The sequence below is a fragment of the Salmo trutta genome, chromosome 1 (genome assembly GCF_901001165.1).
Source record: "Salmo trutta chromosome 1, fSalTru1.1, whole genome shotgun sequence".
In the NCBI taxonomy this organism is placed as follows: domain Eukaryota; kingdom Metazoa; phylum Chordata; class Actinopteri; order Salmoniformes; family Salmonidae; genus Salmo; species Salmo trutta.
This window is the reverse complement of record NC_042957.1, coordinates 56,539,669-56,557,575: the sequence shown is the minus strand read 5'-3', so window position 1 is coordinate 56,557,575 and position 17,907 is coordinate 56,539,669. Positions and strand designations below refer to the sequence as shown.

Sequence of the window (17,907 nt, the reverse complement as noted above, 5' to 3'; positions counted from 1 at the left end):
ACAGCCGTTACTCCAGATTATTTTTTAAACATTTCCTGCTCTTATACTATATGTAAAATGAGCAATGTCATCTTTCTAATTTCCAAAGTAACCCTTCTCGTATCCCCTTTCCTGATTTGAAGTCAGAGACACGTTAGGAGACAATACTCTTCATGTACTACGCTGTTCTCAATTACAGTTGCTAAGGAAAATAACCTCTCCCTCAACGTCAACAAAACAAAGGAACTGATTGTGGAATTACCCTCCAGCGGGTGGTGAAGACAGCCCAGTACATCACTGGGACCTTGCTTACACCCAACCAGGACATTACTCGAAAAGGTGCCTAGGGAAGGCGCGCTGCATCATCAAGGACCCACACACCCCAACCACGAGCTGTTCTCTCCCTTACCGTCAGGCAGACGGTATCAGAGTATTAGGTTTGATACCAACAGGCTCAGAGACAGTTTCTATCTACAAGCCATCAGACTGCTGAACACTTGAACTGGACTGATCACCTGCTGATTCTCTGCACCTTAGCACACATCACAACTGCTGTTACCAGCCTCTTATAATACTGCTCAATTTATACACACCCGAATCAATACTTTGTAGAAGCACTTTTGGTGGCACTTAAAGCTTTGAGTCGTCGTAGGTATGTCTCGATCAGCTTTGCATATCTGGATTTGGGGATTTTCTCCCATTCTTCCTTGCAGATTTTCTCAAGTTTTGTTAAGTTAGATGGGGAGTGGCAGTGAACAGCAATCTTCAAGTCTTTCCACAGATTTTCAATGGGATTCAAGTCAGGGCTTTGGCTGGCCACTGAAGGACTTTCACATTCTTGTTTGGAAGCCATTCCAGTGTTGCTTTGGCTGTATGCTTGTGGTATTTGTCCTGTTGGAACGTAAATCATTGCCCCAGTTTAAGGTCATTTAGACTCTGAAGAAGGTACTCATCAAGGATTTGCCTCTATCCTTACAAGTCTCCCAGTCCCTGCCATTGAAAAGCATCCCCATAGCATGATGCTGCCACCACCATGCTTCACGGTAGGGATGGTGTTAGATCGGTGTTGAGCTGTGCCTGGTTCTCTAGACATAGCACTTTGCATTCAGGCCAAAGAGTTCAATTCTTGTCTCATCAGACTACAGAATCTTTTGCCTTATGCTCTCAGAATCTTTCATGTGCCTTTTTGCAAACTCCAGGCATGCTGTCATGTCCCTTTTTATAATATAATATACTGTAAATAATATATACTGAACAAAAATATAAACACAAAATGCAAAGTGTTGGTCCCATGTTTCATGAGCTGAAATAAATAATATTCCCCAACATTTTCCATATGCACAAAAAGCTTATTTCTCTCATATTTTGTGCACAAATTTGTTTACATCCCTGTTAGTGAGCATTTCTCCTTTGCCAAGAAAATCCATCCACCTGACAGGTGTGGCATTTCATGAAGCTGATTAAACCGCAGGATCATTACACAGGTGCACCTTGTGCTGGGAACAATAAAAGGCCACTAAAATGTATAGTTTTGTCACACAACACAATGCCACAGATGTCTAAACTTTTGAGGGAGCGTGCAATTGGCATGCTGACTGCAGGAATGTCCAACAGAGCTGTTGCTAGAGAATTGAATGTTCATTTCTCTACGTCCTTTTAGAGAATTTGGCAGTACATCTAACCAGCCTCACAACTGTAGACCAGGTTTAACTACACCAGCCCAGGACCTCCACATCTGGCTTCTTCACCTGTGGGATCGTCTGAGGGTGGGGTGGTGCTGATAAGTATTTCTGTCTGTAAAGAAGCCCATTTTGTGGAGAAAAACTCATTCTGATTGGCTGGGCCTGGCTCCCAGTCATGTTTAATGTATAAATTAGGGCCTAATGAATTTATTTAAATTGACAGATTTCCTTCTATGAACTGTAACTCAGTAAAATCTTTGAAATTGTTGCATGCTGTGTTTATATTTTTGTTCAGTATAATATTATATCTCAGGAGGGACCCTTCCATAAAGACCAGATTCAGGAATTGCTGTAGACTGTTGCCCTTCTGGCAGGTTCTCCCATCTCAGCCTTGGAACTCTGCAGTTCTGTTAGTGGTCATTGGGGTTCTTGGTCACCTCCCTGACCAATCTGGCAGGTTCTCCCAACTCAGCCTTGGAACTCTGCAGTTCTGTTAGTGGTCATTGGGGTTCTTGGCCAACTCCCTGACCAAGGTCCTTCTTGCCTGATTGCTCAGTTTGGTCAGATGACCAGCTCTAGGCAGAGTCTGGGTAGTTCCATATTTTTTCAATTTCCAATGATAGAGACCATTGTGCTCTTGGACACTTTTAACACTGTAGAAATTGTTTTATACCCTCCCCCAGATATATGCCTCATCACAATTCTCTCTCAGAGATATAAGGACAGTTCCTTGGACTTCAGGATATAGTTTCTGCTCTGACATGCACTGTCAACTGTGGGACCTTATATAGACAGGTGTGTTTCTTTCTAAAGCATGTCCAAACAATTGAATTGCCCACAGGTGGACTCCAAACAAGTTGTAGTGACATCAATGATGATCAAAGGAAATTGAATGCACAGGAGCTCAATTTGAGCTCCTGAATACTGTGAAATTCAGCCCAAATCCTTTGAAAGCCCCCAAAACCTCTCACATACACAGACAAAAGACAAGGCACAGCCACATACAAGGTGCCTCATATCATTTGACAAAGGCAAGTTTAATTAGACCTAAATTACACACAAAAATAAAATACTCTTACAAAAATGATAGTGTTAAGTACATCTAATTGCATCAGTCAGCTATAAGAGATATAGTCCTGCTTGTGGATCATGCAAAAAAATTAAGCAACAAAAAGCTGCATCTCAAATTTGTTAATAAAAAGTTCCATTCTTCAGGGAGGCAGCTATGGAGTAATGCAGAGAGATTGTGTAAGAAACAGACTGTCGAGGGATCTTTTTGTGCCTTTTAAAGTAAATCAATATGTTTCGATATAAAATCAATCAATCCATGACCTATCTGGTAAATAGATAGAAGTCACCTAGTACATACGGCGACAAATAGTTCTGTATGTGTGAAAAAAAAAAAAAACTTAAGTTAAAGATAAATTACAGGTTGTGTGATCCACATTAATGAACAATAACCTATCACTGTACAAAACACCATCTGAGGACACGTCACTTTGCATACACCTCTATAAAAGAAAAAGATGAGCAATTCATTTTCAATGTATGCTAACTTTAAGAACAGTCCATGGTCATAGATAGCTAGACAGGCAGCCTTTCAACAACAAAAAATAAGAAAACATTCAACAATTTGTTTGAATGTGTAGAAAATAAATATGTTCTCCCCCAAACCCATACTTGTAGAGCAAGGTTCAGGTGAGTAGAATTAGGGGGTTCATCTCATTCATTCAGATTTCATTTATAGCCAATATGGAGATATAGAAACCCAACAATCACATGCCAATGTCTACTGTTGGGTTACAATACATATGACAAATGTGGACTTTATAGCCACTCAACATAATGTACTGTATAAGACATTCAACCATTACAGAGGACCACGTCAGCTCCCAAATAATACAACAAATAATATGACATCTCCTGAGAATGTGGCTCGAGGTCTGAGTGATGTTTGTTCAATTCATTGCAACTTTTTGGATGTAGTTTGCTATGCGCCCATCTCAGCCCCAGGTATAAGACTGGTTGCCAATATCTTGAAAGAAATGAGCAAACTGCTGTCTTATTTAGCACCAGAAGACCATAACCGGAAGGTAGTAGTAGTTATTTGCCAGAATGACAAGAGTAGCACTTACAAAAGATCTGTATAATCTTCACATACCAAAATGCATCAGGGTAGCAGGGACTCTGAGCCATTCTTTTGTGGGGACAGAGCAAATCACAATGAAGAAACAATCATGACATCATGAGAAAGGCCTATGGAACTCATCATACATACCCCACCACAAGTACCTACTGGATGATGTCACTGGAATTTAAAGGGTCAGGTTAGTATCTAAATAGTTGAAAAGATTCAGTCAGAAGTATTATGGCACTCAGAGGACTGTGTGTATTAAAGACAGCCCACCCTTAAGACCACCTCTCTACTTACTGTGTAGGAAAGAGGCTATGTAAAGATTTCACCCACAGCAATCTTAGTGTACTTCTTTCAAGCTTAAACAGTAACACTTTTAATATATATATTTTTTTTCTGGAATAATGGCAAAAGCTTTCTGAAATATAACAGAAATAAATTCTATATAATTTGAGTGTTTCTTTTTTCATTTTCCCATTATATAAAAATAACACCATTCAAGCTATTTATTTAAATTTCCAAACAAGCTTAGATGTCAGACGTGTGACACTGGTTTCTGGGAATGGAGTGCTGAAAACCAGCCCGCTTTCTTTGGAGAGGGTCGTTGACAATGGGGCCCTGCATGTCTTTCTCCATAAGGTCAAGTTCTGAACATGTGCTCCAAAGTCCAGCCTCTGAGTGAAGATAGATGCACCAAGAGTCCTCAGTGGTAGAAGAGGACTCAGTCACCAGGGGGTGCTAAGGAGCCTTCATGCTCCCTTCAGTCCCTGCCTCCAAACATACCAAGCACCATTCAGTGTTGTTGGTAACCGTGGGTAACAATGGACTCCATCAAACCAGTGATACCAGTCTTGTTTATGTGGCCAATGTTTTGTTTAGTTGTGGACTTCATGTTCTGCTTGGTAAGATGGTGCGTAGCTACATGGAATACTGACTATTTTTATAATGCTAAAACTAAACTTATTAAAAAAAGGAAGAGCCAGCCATTTTTACAGTTCCACAAGTTAGTAAATAGTCTGAGTTATTAGCAGCTGAAAATTTTATTTTTTAAAAGAGGGGGGTGAGGGGAAACCCCTAGACAGATGAGACCGCTCGCTCCGGTCTCCTCTGCCCCCTCCCCCCCCTCGGCCTAGCCACATGTCCCTATTGTGGGCGAGAGAGTCCTTGGGCCACTGGACCACAGATGCCCCCTTCCCCTGGGTGAACTGGATGGTGGGGTCTGACTATGGTCGAGTTCCTCCCCTCCTTGTTCCTGCCGACCCCTGCGTCAGCAGCGTCTCACTCCACAGCAAAGCCACATGTCTCCTCGATAGCAGTGAGCAGCTTGTCATACAGCTTGTCATAGTTCTCGTAGGGAGGAATGTCGATCCGGTTGAAGCTGAACAAACAGAGAGCAAGAGAGACTTGAGCATGAGCCTTTGGTATTAGGACCTCTCTATGTTCATGGTTAACAGATACATGGGTGGAAACCTAAACCTAAAGCATGATGTTGATATATCAAAGTGCCCTTCCCAGTTTTGACGAAGGCATACATTGTTCCTGAAGGGCAAGCTGCAGGGTCAGAGCAGACAGACACTCACCAGGTGTGGGCTTTGGGCAGGTTGTTGGAGCTGGCATCGATCTGGTGGATGGTGAAGAGTCGTGGGCCTGCAGCACCTGTAACATATCAACAGTTACTGTGAAGCACAACGGCAGAGCACACTTCACTCACACACAAAAGACAGTACTGTACTGGACAGCTTGCTCAGCACTCTGCGGCGCCAAGTGTGGGCACTAAGAGCACTGGGTTTGTGTATGTTGTCATTGGCCTGCGCGGACCTTGGTATTTAGACCAGCAGCGATGGTCCTGTTATGTAACATGGAAGAGCAGAGTGAAGCGGCATGTCAGACAGGAAGAGCAGTGGATCACAGTGTGTTCCGCACGCCTGACAGACTGGACCCACTGAACTACTGGACTCTGCTCAGCCTGCTCTGCACAGAGGGTTCAGCTCAGGCAACAACAACAACACACTCTGAGGCCTGCTGAGCTGCCTCGGGGTACAGTAGAGTATAATACAAACAACCCTCACCCAAAAAACCCTCACCCATGTCCCTCTCATAAATATTCGTTACGCTGTCATAACAAATGTTATAAGCCGTCATAACAATCAATATTACATGCTTATAGGGGGTGGACAAGGGCTAGCTAGCATGCAACTCTCCCAGTGAAGCGCAGTGAAACACTGAGAACCTAACTATGTAGCTGCTGTACATGTCCCAGGAGGGTGAGTGCTGTGAGGGTACCTTGGAGGGCTTTGAAGCCTTGCAGGGGGACCCTGGAGGAGCCGGTGACAAACTGCAGCAACCTGGCCCGGCGCTCCTCATCATACGACTCCACGGCCTTCCAGAACCACTTGACGATGTTGGTGTCGGGGGTGCAGTGCTTCAGCCGCGTGTTGGACTTCCAGTCGTTGATGTCGATTTTACCCAGGCCACACACTATGAGCTGAGGTGGAGAGAGGGAGAGAATGTGAAATGAAAGTCAAAGGGAAACTGTAGGGAGGAAATGGATGGGGAAAATGCTGATGTCTGGGAGAATGGAGTCCCTTTTTAAAGGATGGACAGTGAAGATAAGTACTGGTAGTCTGGGGGATGTGTCTCATTCCTACCTCCAGCTCTTTCTCGTCGAAAGCCTTGAGCAGGTGCTGGGAGATGACCTCGTTGAAGCCCTTCTGCAGGGCCAGGAACTGAGCCTCGATGCCTCGCAGGAAACGCCAGTTCACATACAGCCTGTAGGGAACGAGGGAGAGGGAAAGAGAGAGTCAGAGATCGATGATTCATACTGGAACGTGAAGGCAAAGCCATGATTCTGAGCCTCTTTGAGGGGTATAGCAAAGCCTTCACATGTACTTCACTCCCTAATCCTAGGTCAGTTAACTGTGGCTGGTCACTAAGCTCATCTGAAATCCAAACAGTACCTCCTCCCTGCTGGGCTTGACTGTCGACTGCTAGACCAACCCTCTTCCTGTGTGGTGAGGGGTCGGTGGGGGAGTACTCACCTGACATACTCCTTCTTGGTGTCCTGGGTGACCTGGATGATTTTGCCGTTGGGTTTGAGTTCGTGCTGGATGATCTCACCGTAGGCATTGTGCTCCACACAGAAGGTGTGGTCCAACACGCCTGTGATGTCATTGTCCCTGAGAGGTGAGAGAGACGGACAGGGGGGTTAGAGAGAGATGGTGCTGGGGGAGGGGGAATGTTAATGTATGTATGGATCAAAGTTCAGTTGAAGAGCTCATCATGTGTAGCTACATGATCATGAGTGGTTCTTTTAGGGACTTTAAACATACACCAGTAGATGTTATAGATCACATACACCAAATTATTACCCGTTGAATTAAAATGAGCCATTACAAAGTATTGTCATTAAAAACCATGTTCATCTCTGTGTGCGCATCTTGGTCTGTGTGAGGATGTTGTTCCCATTTCCTTCCTACTCACAGGATCCAGACCAGGCTGTTGTGGAGGTCTGGGTCCACTGACTCCATGTCGTCCAGGGTGATGGGTTTCCCCAGCAGCTGTTTGTAGAAGGGCAGGGTGAAGCCCCCATCTATGTAGTGGCCGTGGAACACCGCCATGCCCATGATACGACCCACAAAGTGGAAGTAGGACAGGTGCTCCTGGGGAGGGGGACAGAAACACCTTTAGTCCTCTTAAACATTTCTTAGTACATCCATTTAGCATGGCATCTCCCAGTCTTCAGAGAATTACCAAGATTGAGCAACTCAAGGCAGAATCCTAACTTAAGATGCATGCATGCAACTCAAACGTTTTCTTAAGTCATGCATTTATGTCGATGGGAGATTTGAGCTATAACTCAGATTTCCTCACGCATGTCTTAAGTTAGGATTGGGCCCTTGGTAAATAATAAATACCTGCTATTCTTACAGCTGGGAATTTATTGCAGTGCGTAATCCTAACAAAGGTTAGGACTCAAAAGGTGAGCTGCAGCATCCAAACTATTTGCAGTAGTAAACTATTTCCCTTATGATGGATTTAACAACCAAATGCTATAGAGGCAGTAAAGAGTCTCAACACAGCAATTAAATAGTTGCCTAATTCATCACCAGTCTCCAGGAGATCTAGCATCTAGCATGAGAACAGCTGATAGGGAAATGGAAGGCCAAACAAATAAACAGGCAGAGGAGAGTCAGAGACAGAGAGATTGTGCAAGACTAGAGCAGATGAGCGGTCCGTGTGACCTGGTCTTTCACATCACAGCGGGGCGGGCTGGTGGCGGCGTCTGGGCCTGACTCACCGGGTTGACGGCCGAGTCGGGATTAATCTGCAGGGTGTAGATGTCATCGCGGGAGTACTGGAACAGGCCGTAGTACGGATTCAGCATCTCATGGGACAGCAGATACAGCCACTCCCTGCACACACAGGAGACACAGAGAGGGACAGATAAAGAGAGACAGACGATGAGAACATCCATTGTGAAATCTCTTGATCCATTTCATATTTTTTCAAGGCAGGGAACATCAATTTCAGAAAGTGAATACTCCATGGCAATTTAAAAAGCAGAAGTAGAATTCTCAGATTGGGTGCTTTAAATCAATATTACCCCTTGGGGGCCAACCTTGTTTCAGCAGATGGTGGCATTCAAATCAAAATCAAATCAAATGTTATTTATCACATACTTCCTAAACAACAGGTGTAGACTAACAGTGAAATGCTTACTGATGGGCCCTTCCCAACAACGCAGAGAGAAAAATATAGAACAAATAACAACATGAGGAATAAATACACAATGAGATAACTTGGCTATATGCTTGAGTCAAAAGAGTTGGTGCTAAGAGGGTCAATGCAGACAGTCCGGGTAGCTATTTGGTTAACTAGTTAGTAGACTAATGTCTTGGGGTAGAAGTTGTTCAGGGTCCTGTTGGTTCCAGACCTGGTGCATTTACTTCTCTAACACACAATAGAAATCTTCTTTGTTCCATGATGATGCATATTGAGCATAACTTAGTTTTTTCCTCATGCTTTGCTGTGGATTCCTACCTGGCCACTCCTCCGTAGTCCAGACCCTCCTCCCCTTTAAACTTCACCATCAGTCTCTTCCACAGGTCCTTCGGCCTCATCTTCATCACCTGGCGGTAAGACTCCTGTAACACATACAGAGATACACCTTTGTAACGAACGGGACTGGAATGGAGGACTGCACCCCCAAACCTACTGAGTACTTCCATCAGAGACCATCTGGTAAATACTGTGCAGTCCAGGGTCTGTGGCCAGAGGGATGCATCTATCTGCTCTGTAACGTCTGTGTGTGAGTGATGCTGGCTCTGGGGACCGAGCCAAAGAATAAACATTCTTGTGCTCTGTCATTTAGGACCAGCTTGGCTGGCCCCTGCCTGCCTAGCAGTGATGTACGCCCTCTCCTCCCTTACCAAAGTAACCCGAGTGTCCATTCCACCCTTAATCAAAGGGCATTATCAGGAGGTGGCGGTGATAAGAGGACATTCCCCAACGCGACACATTCCACCAAGAGATCCCGTGAGTCTCACCCCCCCACCACTGTCCCAGTCTCAGTGGCTCATGGGAAACGGGGTAGTAATGCAGAGCATGAGTCTGGCCAAGCCTGGCCTGTCTGCCTGTCCTAAACATGCAAACCAATGACCAAAGACCTGTGCAATTCCAAATTGCTTCAAGCTGAAGACAAAACAAACCGAAGAAAAGAAGGAACTGTCCTGAAACAATGATGAGAAACACCCCATGTTCCTCGCCAGAGGGGGCTTCTGTAGAACATTACACAGCAGTGTTTTAGTAACAAACTTTCCCCCTGGTACTCAGAGTCTGGGATCATTACACCCCACTCTGGGTTGCTGCGTTCACCCCACATGCCGAGAGCTGCAGACACAGGCCCACAATGTCCAGCACGTTCCAAGTGTCGGGGACAGTCTCATTAAAAGTGGATTGGGAGAATAATAGTAAACAGACAGAACAGGAGAGTGGAACAATAACACCGCTTTCCCCCCAGAGCTGGTCCACCGTGCCCTCCAGTTACACTGAGGATGTGTCAGCGGTGACACCAGAGAAATAAGGCCTCTTATCTTTAATAGAATGTACACACTGAGACAGCTTGACAGTCCACCAGCTGACACTTGCCCACACAGTCGTATTTCTAACAGCTCGGCGTGTCCAGAAAAGCGATGAAGTTACGTCTAGCCTTAAAATCCACCCCCATCTCCCTTTCGTGTTGAGATCAGCCAACAAAAATGTCTTCCTTCAGATTAACAGACAAAGCTGTTCCAGCACATTCCATCACATATTTTACGAGGGTCATGTAGTCTGTTGCAGGTGTTGTTGCTCTGATGAGGCTCCACACCTCCCAAACTAGAAAACCTCCCCCACTGAGGAGTGCACTTCACAAAAGCCTCATTTCAAATACGAGGTCTGCTTTGGATATGAACATACTCTCTTCACACATCATAGATAATAGCGTGGTGGATAACGCCGTGACAGAAACATGACGAGCAACGACCTTGAGAGGAGAGGGAAGTAGAGGATGGGAAAACCATTGCCTGAGGTTTGAAAGTGAGGTAAACTATCTGGTATAATAAACTTGTACAAGTGTAAATGAGAGTGAGGAAAATGTCCAGAGTTGATGATTTCCTTCAGGATGGGGATAGTCAACCTCTTCAGTAATACTAATTAAAGACTCAATAGTGCTGGTTGTGTTCAAGAACTGAGGGAATAGCACTAATTCGACGGTCTCACCTCAAAGATCTCCTCGCGGGACACCTCTATGCGGCAGTGGCCTGCCTGGGGCTGCTGCTGGGACAGCTCCTGGCGCAGGATCTTCAGCTTCTGCACCAGGTCCCTCTTGTACTTGGGCACCGTGAGGCACTCGGCCTCCTCTGGCAGATTACCTGGAGACACCAGTGCCTGCTGGGCCTGCTCCTTCAGCTGGGTCTGACGGCTGGGGATGGAGAAAAAGAGAAAGAAGAGATGGAGAGGGAAAGATCATTGTTGAGACTTGGGGTCATAACAACACGTACTGGTACACAAAAATAAAACACCACAAAAAAAATAAAACCTAGAAACCCTAAAAATTCCAAATAAAGCCAGGCAGGAATTCTGTCTCCCTCCTTTTGCTGACTGGAGAACGAGAGGTAAACACACTGAGGTCATCTGGGAAGCACATCAAGTCAAACAAGCTGCCATGTGCCCACAGACATAGGTGGAGGTGATATTTCTGAACAAGCACATATGAGGGGGCAGAGCCAGAGGGTGGTGTGATGTGTCCGTAGGTGCCACATTGTCTGTCTGTTTACAGGACGGAGGTGAGGTGCAGCCAGTGACCCTTCCTCCACGCCCCGCCAGGCTCTCCATACAAACGGCTCTGTCGTACGCTCCCCCGCGGGCAACTCCGTGGGCCCCTGTCGTGCTGGGCTCTGCCAGCTCACAGGTGTGTGCCATGCCACCTCCCCACCTGGCGCTGGACCCACGGTGGTCTCACAGAGAGAGACAGCACGGCACAGACAGAAAATAGACAGTTCTACAGGGGGGGGAAGCAAAATGTGGCTACAGCAAGAGACATCTGCATATAGATTCAGTGTCGGTCTCATTCTGCACTGAGCAGTGAGGGTTCAATGAGGGTGTCCATAGACCTCATGTCTTCAGCTTAAATTGTTCAGGAAGGTTTTGTTTATTAACAAGAGTGACATTTCAATGCAAGTTCCTTCATAAGAGGATACGTGTTGCTGACTATAGGAAACCAATAAATGAACCACCAAGATGTGTAGGGTCCCTAACAGCTAAAACAACCACCTCAGTGGGTGGCTGTAACTGTGATAACTGTGATAACACATCAGTGCTGTAGAGCGGTTAACCTCCAAATCAAAAGACAGGCTATGAATATGATCTGTGGTGGTAGTGAATGAGGTCCTTGACTCCTGCCCAAATCTCTGGCATGAGAGTGAACTTCTGAACCATGGCACTGGTGGTGGAAGGCTCTTCTGCTCAGAAACACGCACACATGGACGCACGCACACATACACAGACACAGAGAGAGAGAATCAAAAGTCCCTTTATGGAGCCAGCGCTGGAGGATTATTTGCATGCTGGCCTTTTGCACTTTAGTGGGGCGTAGTGGGCACACTCACCCCCCGAGCAGGGTCATAAACACCAGGCTGTACAGCCGGCCACAAAGGGTTATGTGTGGGTGAGTGAGAGAGAGTGAGAGAGAGGGGCAGAGTGGGTAAAGACATGCTTCCCAGACGGAAAAGTTCAGAAGATCGTGTGCATATATTATGACAGCATTTTGTGACGTTTTGGACTTCGGTTAGTTTTCTTCTTCTGTTGTTCGGGCACACAACATTTTTTCTTGCCGAAGTCAGTACCTGAAGTCTACACCCCTTTGTCTGTGATTGGTCAACAGTAGGGATTCTTCAGTAAAGTCTTTGTTGTCATTCAACCAGAGATGACTCGTTTTCATGCACATTTTTTCATTTAGAAATATTACTGCATCAAACATCTTAGTTAGGTGTAAAATTTCCTCTGCAAAAACATCTAAATGAATGACAGATTTCTTGAGTTATCTTAGATTAATTCTAACTATTTTGAGGAAGTGTATACTGGCTACGGCATCTCAAAATTGACAAACAGTACTATTACTGCTTTCAAGCGAAGGTCTTTTAAGGGAGTACCCCAACACATTGGTTTGGTTGGCCTAGCTGACTACGGCAAGCCGCCAGGCCGAACTGAAGCATGCTGACGCCTTATGTGTGTGGGTAAGTGTGAGAGAGGGTAAGCAGAGAGTCTGTGACAGGAGAATCATGGAGCAACAATCCATCCTGGCTAAATGGATTTACCTAGGCCCAAAAAGTACTGGATCATATAATATTGGATGGGCCAAAAGCACTGAAATCCAGTCAGTTCTAACAACTCAACAAATCTATTTCTGTCTGAGACACCTACCAAACACCTGCCATTCACTGTACTATACAAAACCAGACAACCTTTTATTAGGTATAATGTCATCAAATATGGCAAATACACAATCCTAGCTCTGAAAAAGATGTGTTTGGAGGGTCATACACTGAGCAGGAGTAATGGACAGTCATGTAGCAGCCGTCCTGATCTTTATATCCACACACCATAATACACAGTGACAGCTTATTCTAAGGAGTGACTGCTCTAGGCTCCCACTGTCTTTGGTCTCGTCTAGCTGAGCTGAGCTGGCCACTTCCTGCGATCCCAGAGAGCAGCAGGGCCCCATAGGGCACTCCAGTCCTCCTCCTCAATCTCTTTATTTCCTGCAGACTAGACTCAGAGGGGGGAGGGTGGAGGTAGGAAGGGCTGCCTCCGGACAGCACCCAAACAGAGAGGAACACTCAGACAGGGAGAGGAGAGGTACTGAGCCACAGAGCAACACTCCCTTCAGTTTCACTCATAAATCAAACATTCCTGCCCGTCACACACACACACACACACACACACACACACACACACACACACACACACACACACAGCCTAGTGCGCATTCTCTCTTTTTCTAACTTGTTTTAAGAGAGTAAGATGGCGTGGTGTGTTACCTGCTGAAGCTCAGACAGTAATACAGTGAACTCAGTGTAAAGCTAGAGAACACTAGATTCCTGGGAACTGATCCTCTGAGTGTTCATGCCAGAGTTCAGAGGGCAGATCTGAGGCCCGACAAGGATTTTGTTACCTATTGTCCAGTGACCAGAGTCAGGAGATTGCAACATCACAGGGTGAGTCTAACCAAAAGCGTATTGTGGCCCGCTGAGGCAATGTCTTTAGCAAATAAAAGGGGTAATAAACTATAGCTTGAAGGACACGTATATATCAAACATTTTTGTGGGATGACAGCATGAGGGGTGAACATTTCTGAAATCGTTTGCCTTGATAAAAGGCAGATGTCTTGATGGAAAACCACGCCGGTCTTCTGATATCTTTTCCAGAGTTTTGTCGCTGGTTGGAATGTCACTCTCACCCCTCGTCTCAGCCAGAGTCCAGCTTCTCTGCTCCACAGCGGTCCGTGAGGGGACAAAATCAGAGAAGGTATTCTCAGATAGGATGATCCAGTCAGACTGGGTCAGGCCCATGAGCTCTCTGCTAACCAGCAGACTGCCCACTCCAAACCTCTGAGCCACCATCCAATGTGTGTTACATTAGCACACACCTAGAGATCCTGTTGGCTGCGTTAACACAGGCAGCCTAATTCTGACAGTTTTTTTCATTCATTGGTCTTTTGACCAATCAGATCAGCTCTGGAAAAGATCTGATGTCAAAGATCTGATGTGATTAGTCAAACTACCAATTAGTGGGAAAAAAATCTGAATTGGGCTGCATGTGTAAATGCAGCCTTAGGTTCTCCTAGACAAAGCCAAGGGTTTCTCCCTTTAAAGCAGAACCCAGGGAAGAAATGTGGTTGGACCCAGGGCCCGTCGTACATCATTCTAATGGCCACAGACCCGCTCTTGGCTCAGCTTAAACACCTTCCATTTCAATACAATTATTCCTCTCAAACAAAGACATCAATAACCTAGAAAACTCTAACTCCCAACTTTAAAGTGAAATAATAATCGGACCAGTGCTTTTTAAAGAGAAGAAACACTGTGCACTGCTTTTCACACATCTGGACATTATTGTGCTTAAGACAAGATTCCTGCATTACAAACATGGCGTGCCAGCCTGGGATTTTATATGATTTTCAGAGGACCGCAGAAAAAGAAAAAGCACCAAAGTCCCAAACACGTTCTTTGATTTGTCAGAACAAGGGAAAATAACACCAGATCTTTTCATCGGTGCATTCCGCCTCTCCCGGCACGGAGCAGGAATGAGGTCAGACGGAGGAGGCCCACCGAAGCCGCCCGTACTCTGCTCCACCTTTACACTGCACTGTGGGTAATGCTGCAGCTATCGTTACATGGGCCATGTTTGAACAGCTGCGAGGAAAAATTCTGAAGCGCATGCACTGACGAACACTGCACACACACACACACACACACACACACACACACACACACACACACACACACACACACACACACACACACACACACACACACACACACACACACACACACACACACACACACACACATTGACTCGGGCATCAAATTTATGCTCTGTTTCCTGGACGTAAGACGCTCCTCAGCCACAGACACATCAGTCTTGGTTTCCACATTGTTATCTGATGTCGAGCCAAAACAAGCTTTGTGACGGATTGTGTGCTAAAACCCCTGCATGATCAAAAGCGCTGCCGGGCGGTGGAATGCAGCCTTGTGCGTGCAGTGTGTGTGTCTGGATGGGTGAGGTTGTGTGTGGGAGTGTGTGTGTCTGGATGGGTGAGGTTGCGTGTGGGAGTGGGTGAGGGAGAGTGTGTGTCTGGATGGGTGAGGTTGTGTGTGGGAGTGTGTGTGTCTGGATGGGTGAGGTTGTGTGTGGGAGTGTGTGAGGGAGAGTGTGTGTGTCTGGATGGGTGAGGTTGTGTGTGGGAGTGTGTGTGTCTGGATGGGTGAGGTTGTGTGTGGGAGTGTGTGAGGGAGAGTGTGTGTGTCTGGATGGGTGAGGTTGTGTGTGGGAGTGGGTGAGGGAGAGTGTGTGTGTCTGGATGGGTGAGGTTGTGTGTGGGAGTGTGTGAGGGAGAGTGTGTGTGTCTGGATGGGTGAGGTTGTGTGTGGGAGTGGGTGAGGGAGAGTGTGTGTGTCTGGATGGGTGAGGTTGTGTGTGGGAGTGGGTGAGGGAGAGTGTGTGTGTCTGGATGGGTGAGGTTGTGTGTGGGAGTGGGTGAGGGAGAGTGTGTGTCTGGATGGGTGAGGTTGTGTGTGGGAGTGGGTGAGGGAGAGTGTGTGTCTGGATGGGTGAGGTTGTGTGTGGGAGTGGGTGAGGGAGAGTGTGTGTGTCTGGATGGGTGAGGTTGTGTGTGGGAGTGGGTGAGGGAGAGTGTGTGTCTGGATGGGTGAGGTTGTGTGTGGGAGTGGGTGAGGGAGAGTGTGTGTGTCTGGATGGGTGAGGTTGTGTGTGGGAGTGGGTGAGGGAGAGTGTGTGCACAGGAGAAAGGCTGCTCTGATAGCTGAACCCCAACAGGTGTTTAACACACCTTGGCACTGGACTCTCCTGTAAAACATCCTGTGTGGGGGAGTCAATATGTCTGTGTGTGTATCTGTGTGTGTCTGTCTGTGTGCAGTCTGTTCTGCCTCCCCAGAACCAAGTGTTGGAGAAATAGAGGTTGGCCACAGAATAGAGGGGGGAAATAGAGGGCCTCACCTGATCGAACTGTTCTGAATTTCGATGCCGCTGCGGGAACCATTGGGGCTTGGGCTGCGGAACACAAAACAAAACACCACAGTTACACAGCCACACTGCCAGCCAGTCATACAGTACAGTTCTCCCTCAACTACTTCTCATTTCATCTGGGCTGTTATGAGGCTCTGGACCAGGTTTATTTGTGGCGCTGGTATAACCCGATACTCACTTAAGGACTAGATGCAGGTTGGCGGAGAGGCGCGGGTCTGTGAACTGCGTGGTGCGGTTGTTGTGGTCCACAAAGTAGACCCGGCCAGTGGCTGTGTTCCTGATCTCCCAGCCAGGGGGCAGTGGGCCCAGCTCCTCACAGTTTACATTACTCAGGTCTCTGGGAAGCACAAATCCCCAACACAGTCAGAGGTGAAGGGCAGAAAATAAAAAGAATCAAAGAATGAGACGTAAGACCAATCAAAGTCAAGGTATGAAGCAGTCCTCAAGGCTGACGGTAACAAAGAGGCGCGAAAAAAGATCCCAAAACGACATGACTTCCATTTTTCTTCTCCCCGTCTACATGATTTATTGCTGCCATGCAATCCTTTCAGCTGGACTCCTTTAGCTGTCTGTGGAGAGCAACTAAGAAATGACAGCAGCCCCACTTCAGCGGTAGTGACTTATCGGACAGCCAAATGACCAAGCCTCTCAGCACTGGGAGCTTGGCAGCCCAGCATCTGCTGCACCACCAGGGTGTGGCGTGACCAACAGGATAGCATCAAGTGCAAGAAAAACTCCATCTATCACACGTATTTCCACGGGGACAAGAGAACAGCAACGTCTAGGTATTTTTCAATCAGCGACTTTCTTTCTATTGACACTATTCCCAGTAGACTGACGTGTTGATGTGTGGTAATCCATGAGACATGCCTGAGTGAGTGGAGTCTCTGAGCCACATGTAGAGTAGGGCTGAAGGCTGTGTGCTGAGAGCTGAGGGTATGGAGGCAGAGGTCTTGCCAGAGGTGTCTGCTGTGAATCCTCTCAGATCCCTGTGGTTTACATTTACATGCCATTTAGTGGACGCTTTTATCCAAAGCGGCTAAAAGTCATGAGTGTATACATTTCACATACGGGTGGTCCTGGGAATCGAACCCACTATCCTGCCATTGCAAGCACCATGCTCTACCAACTGAGTGACAAAGGACTGTGACACCAGCCCTCTATCGTAGCTTGTCAGCATGTAACCAGCAGCACATTTACAGAAGGTTCCGGACAAGCCTGAGGACAGCTAGCCACTGATTGTCCATCCCATGACAGAAACATAGGTGGGGTAGGTGATGGTCTATATCAACAGCCTCACCCAAACCTGCATGAAACTACATTACATCATCCCAGATCACCCTGTTTTTGTCATCAGCCTCAAATCATTTGTGTTGGAAATACTTAATGAGTGTACTGAGTATAGTGTACCTGGGCACTGTGTGTTCAGACAGTGGTGGTGGGTATACCTGGGCACTGTGTGTTCAGACAGTGGTGGTGGGTATACCTGGGCACTGTGTGTTCAGACAGTGGTGGTGGATATACCTGTTCACTGTGTGTTCAGACAGTGGTGGTGGGTATACCTGGGCACTGTGTGTTCAGACAGTGGTGGTGGGTATACCTGGGCACTGTGTGTTCAGACAGTGGTGGTGGGTATACCTGGGCACTGTGTGTTCAGACAGTGGTGGTGGGTATACCTGGGCACTGTGTGTTCAGACAGTGGTGGTGGGTATACCTGGGCGCTGTGTGTTCAGACAGTGGTGGTGGGTATACCTGGGCACTGTGTGTTCAGACAGTGGTGGTGGGTATACCTGGGCACTGTGTGTT

General features: G+C 46.6%; 1 protein-coding gene across 1 annotated transcript in view; it reads right to left on the bottom strand.

Annotated features, from left to right (window-relative positions):
* Positions 1–2,663: 2,663 nt before the first annotated feature.
* Positions 2,664–17,907, bottom strand: part of LOC115201867 (E3 ubiquitin-protein ligase SMURF2) — a 60,466-nt gene continuing 45,222 nt past the window's right edge. The window contains exons 10-20 of the mRNA XM_029765749.1: positions 16,280–16,438; positions 16,072–16,125; positions 10,555–10,756; positions 8,836–8,939; positions 8,093–8,207; positions 7,276–7,454; positions 6,834–6,971; positions 6,444–6,564; positions 6,079–6,280; positions 5,376–5,451; positions 2,664–5,173 (exon numbers count right to left, since the gene is read on the bottom strand). Coding sequence (XP_029621609.1) covers positions 5,074–5,173; positions 5,376–5,451; positions 6,079–6,280; positions 6,444–6,564; positions 6,834–6,971; positions 7,276–7,454; positions 8,093–8,207; positions 8,836–8,939; positions 10,555–10,756; positions 16,072–16,125; positions 16,280–16,438 — 1,450 coding nt within the window. The 3' untranslated portion in view covers positions 2,664–5,073. The remainder of the gene's footprint in view (positions 5,174–5,375; positions 5,452–6,078; positions 6,281–6,443; positions 6,565–6,833; positions 6,972–7,275; positions 7,455–8,092; positions 8,208–8,835; positions 8,940–10,554; positions 10,757–16,071; positions 16,126–16,279; positions 16,439–17,907) is intronic.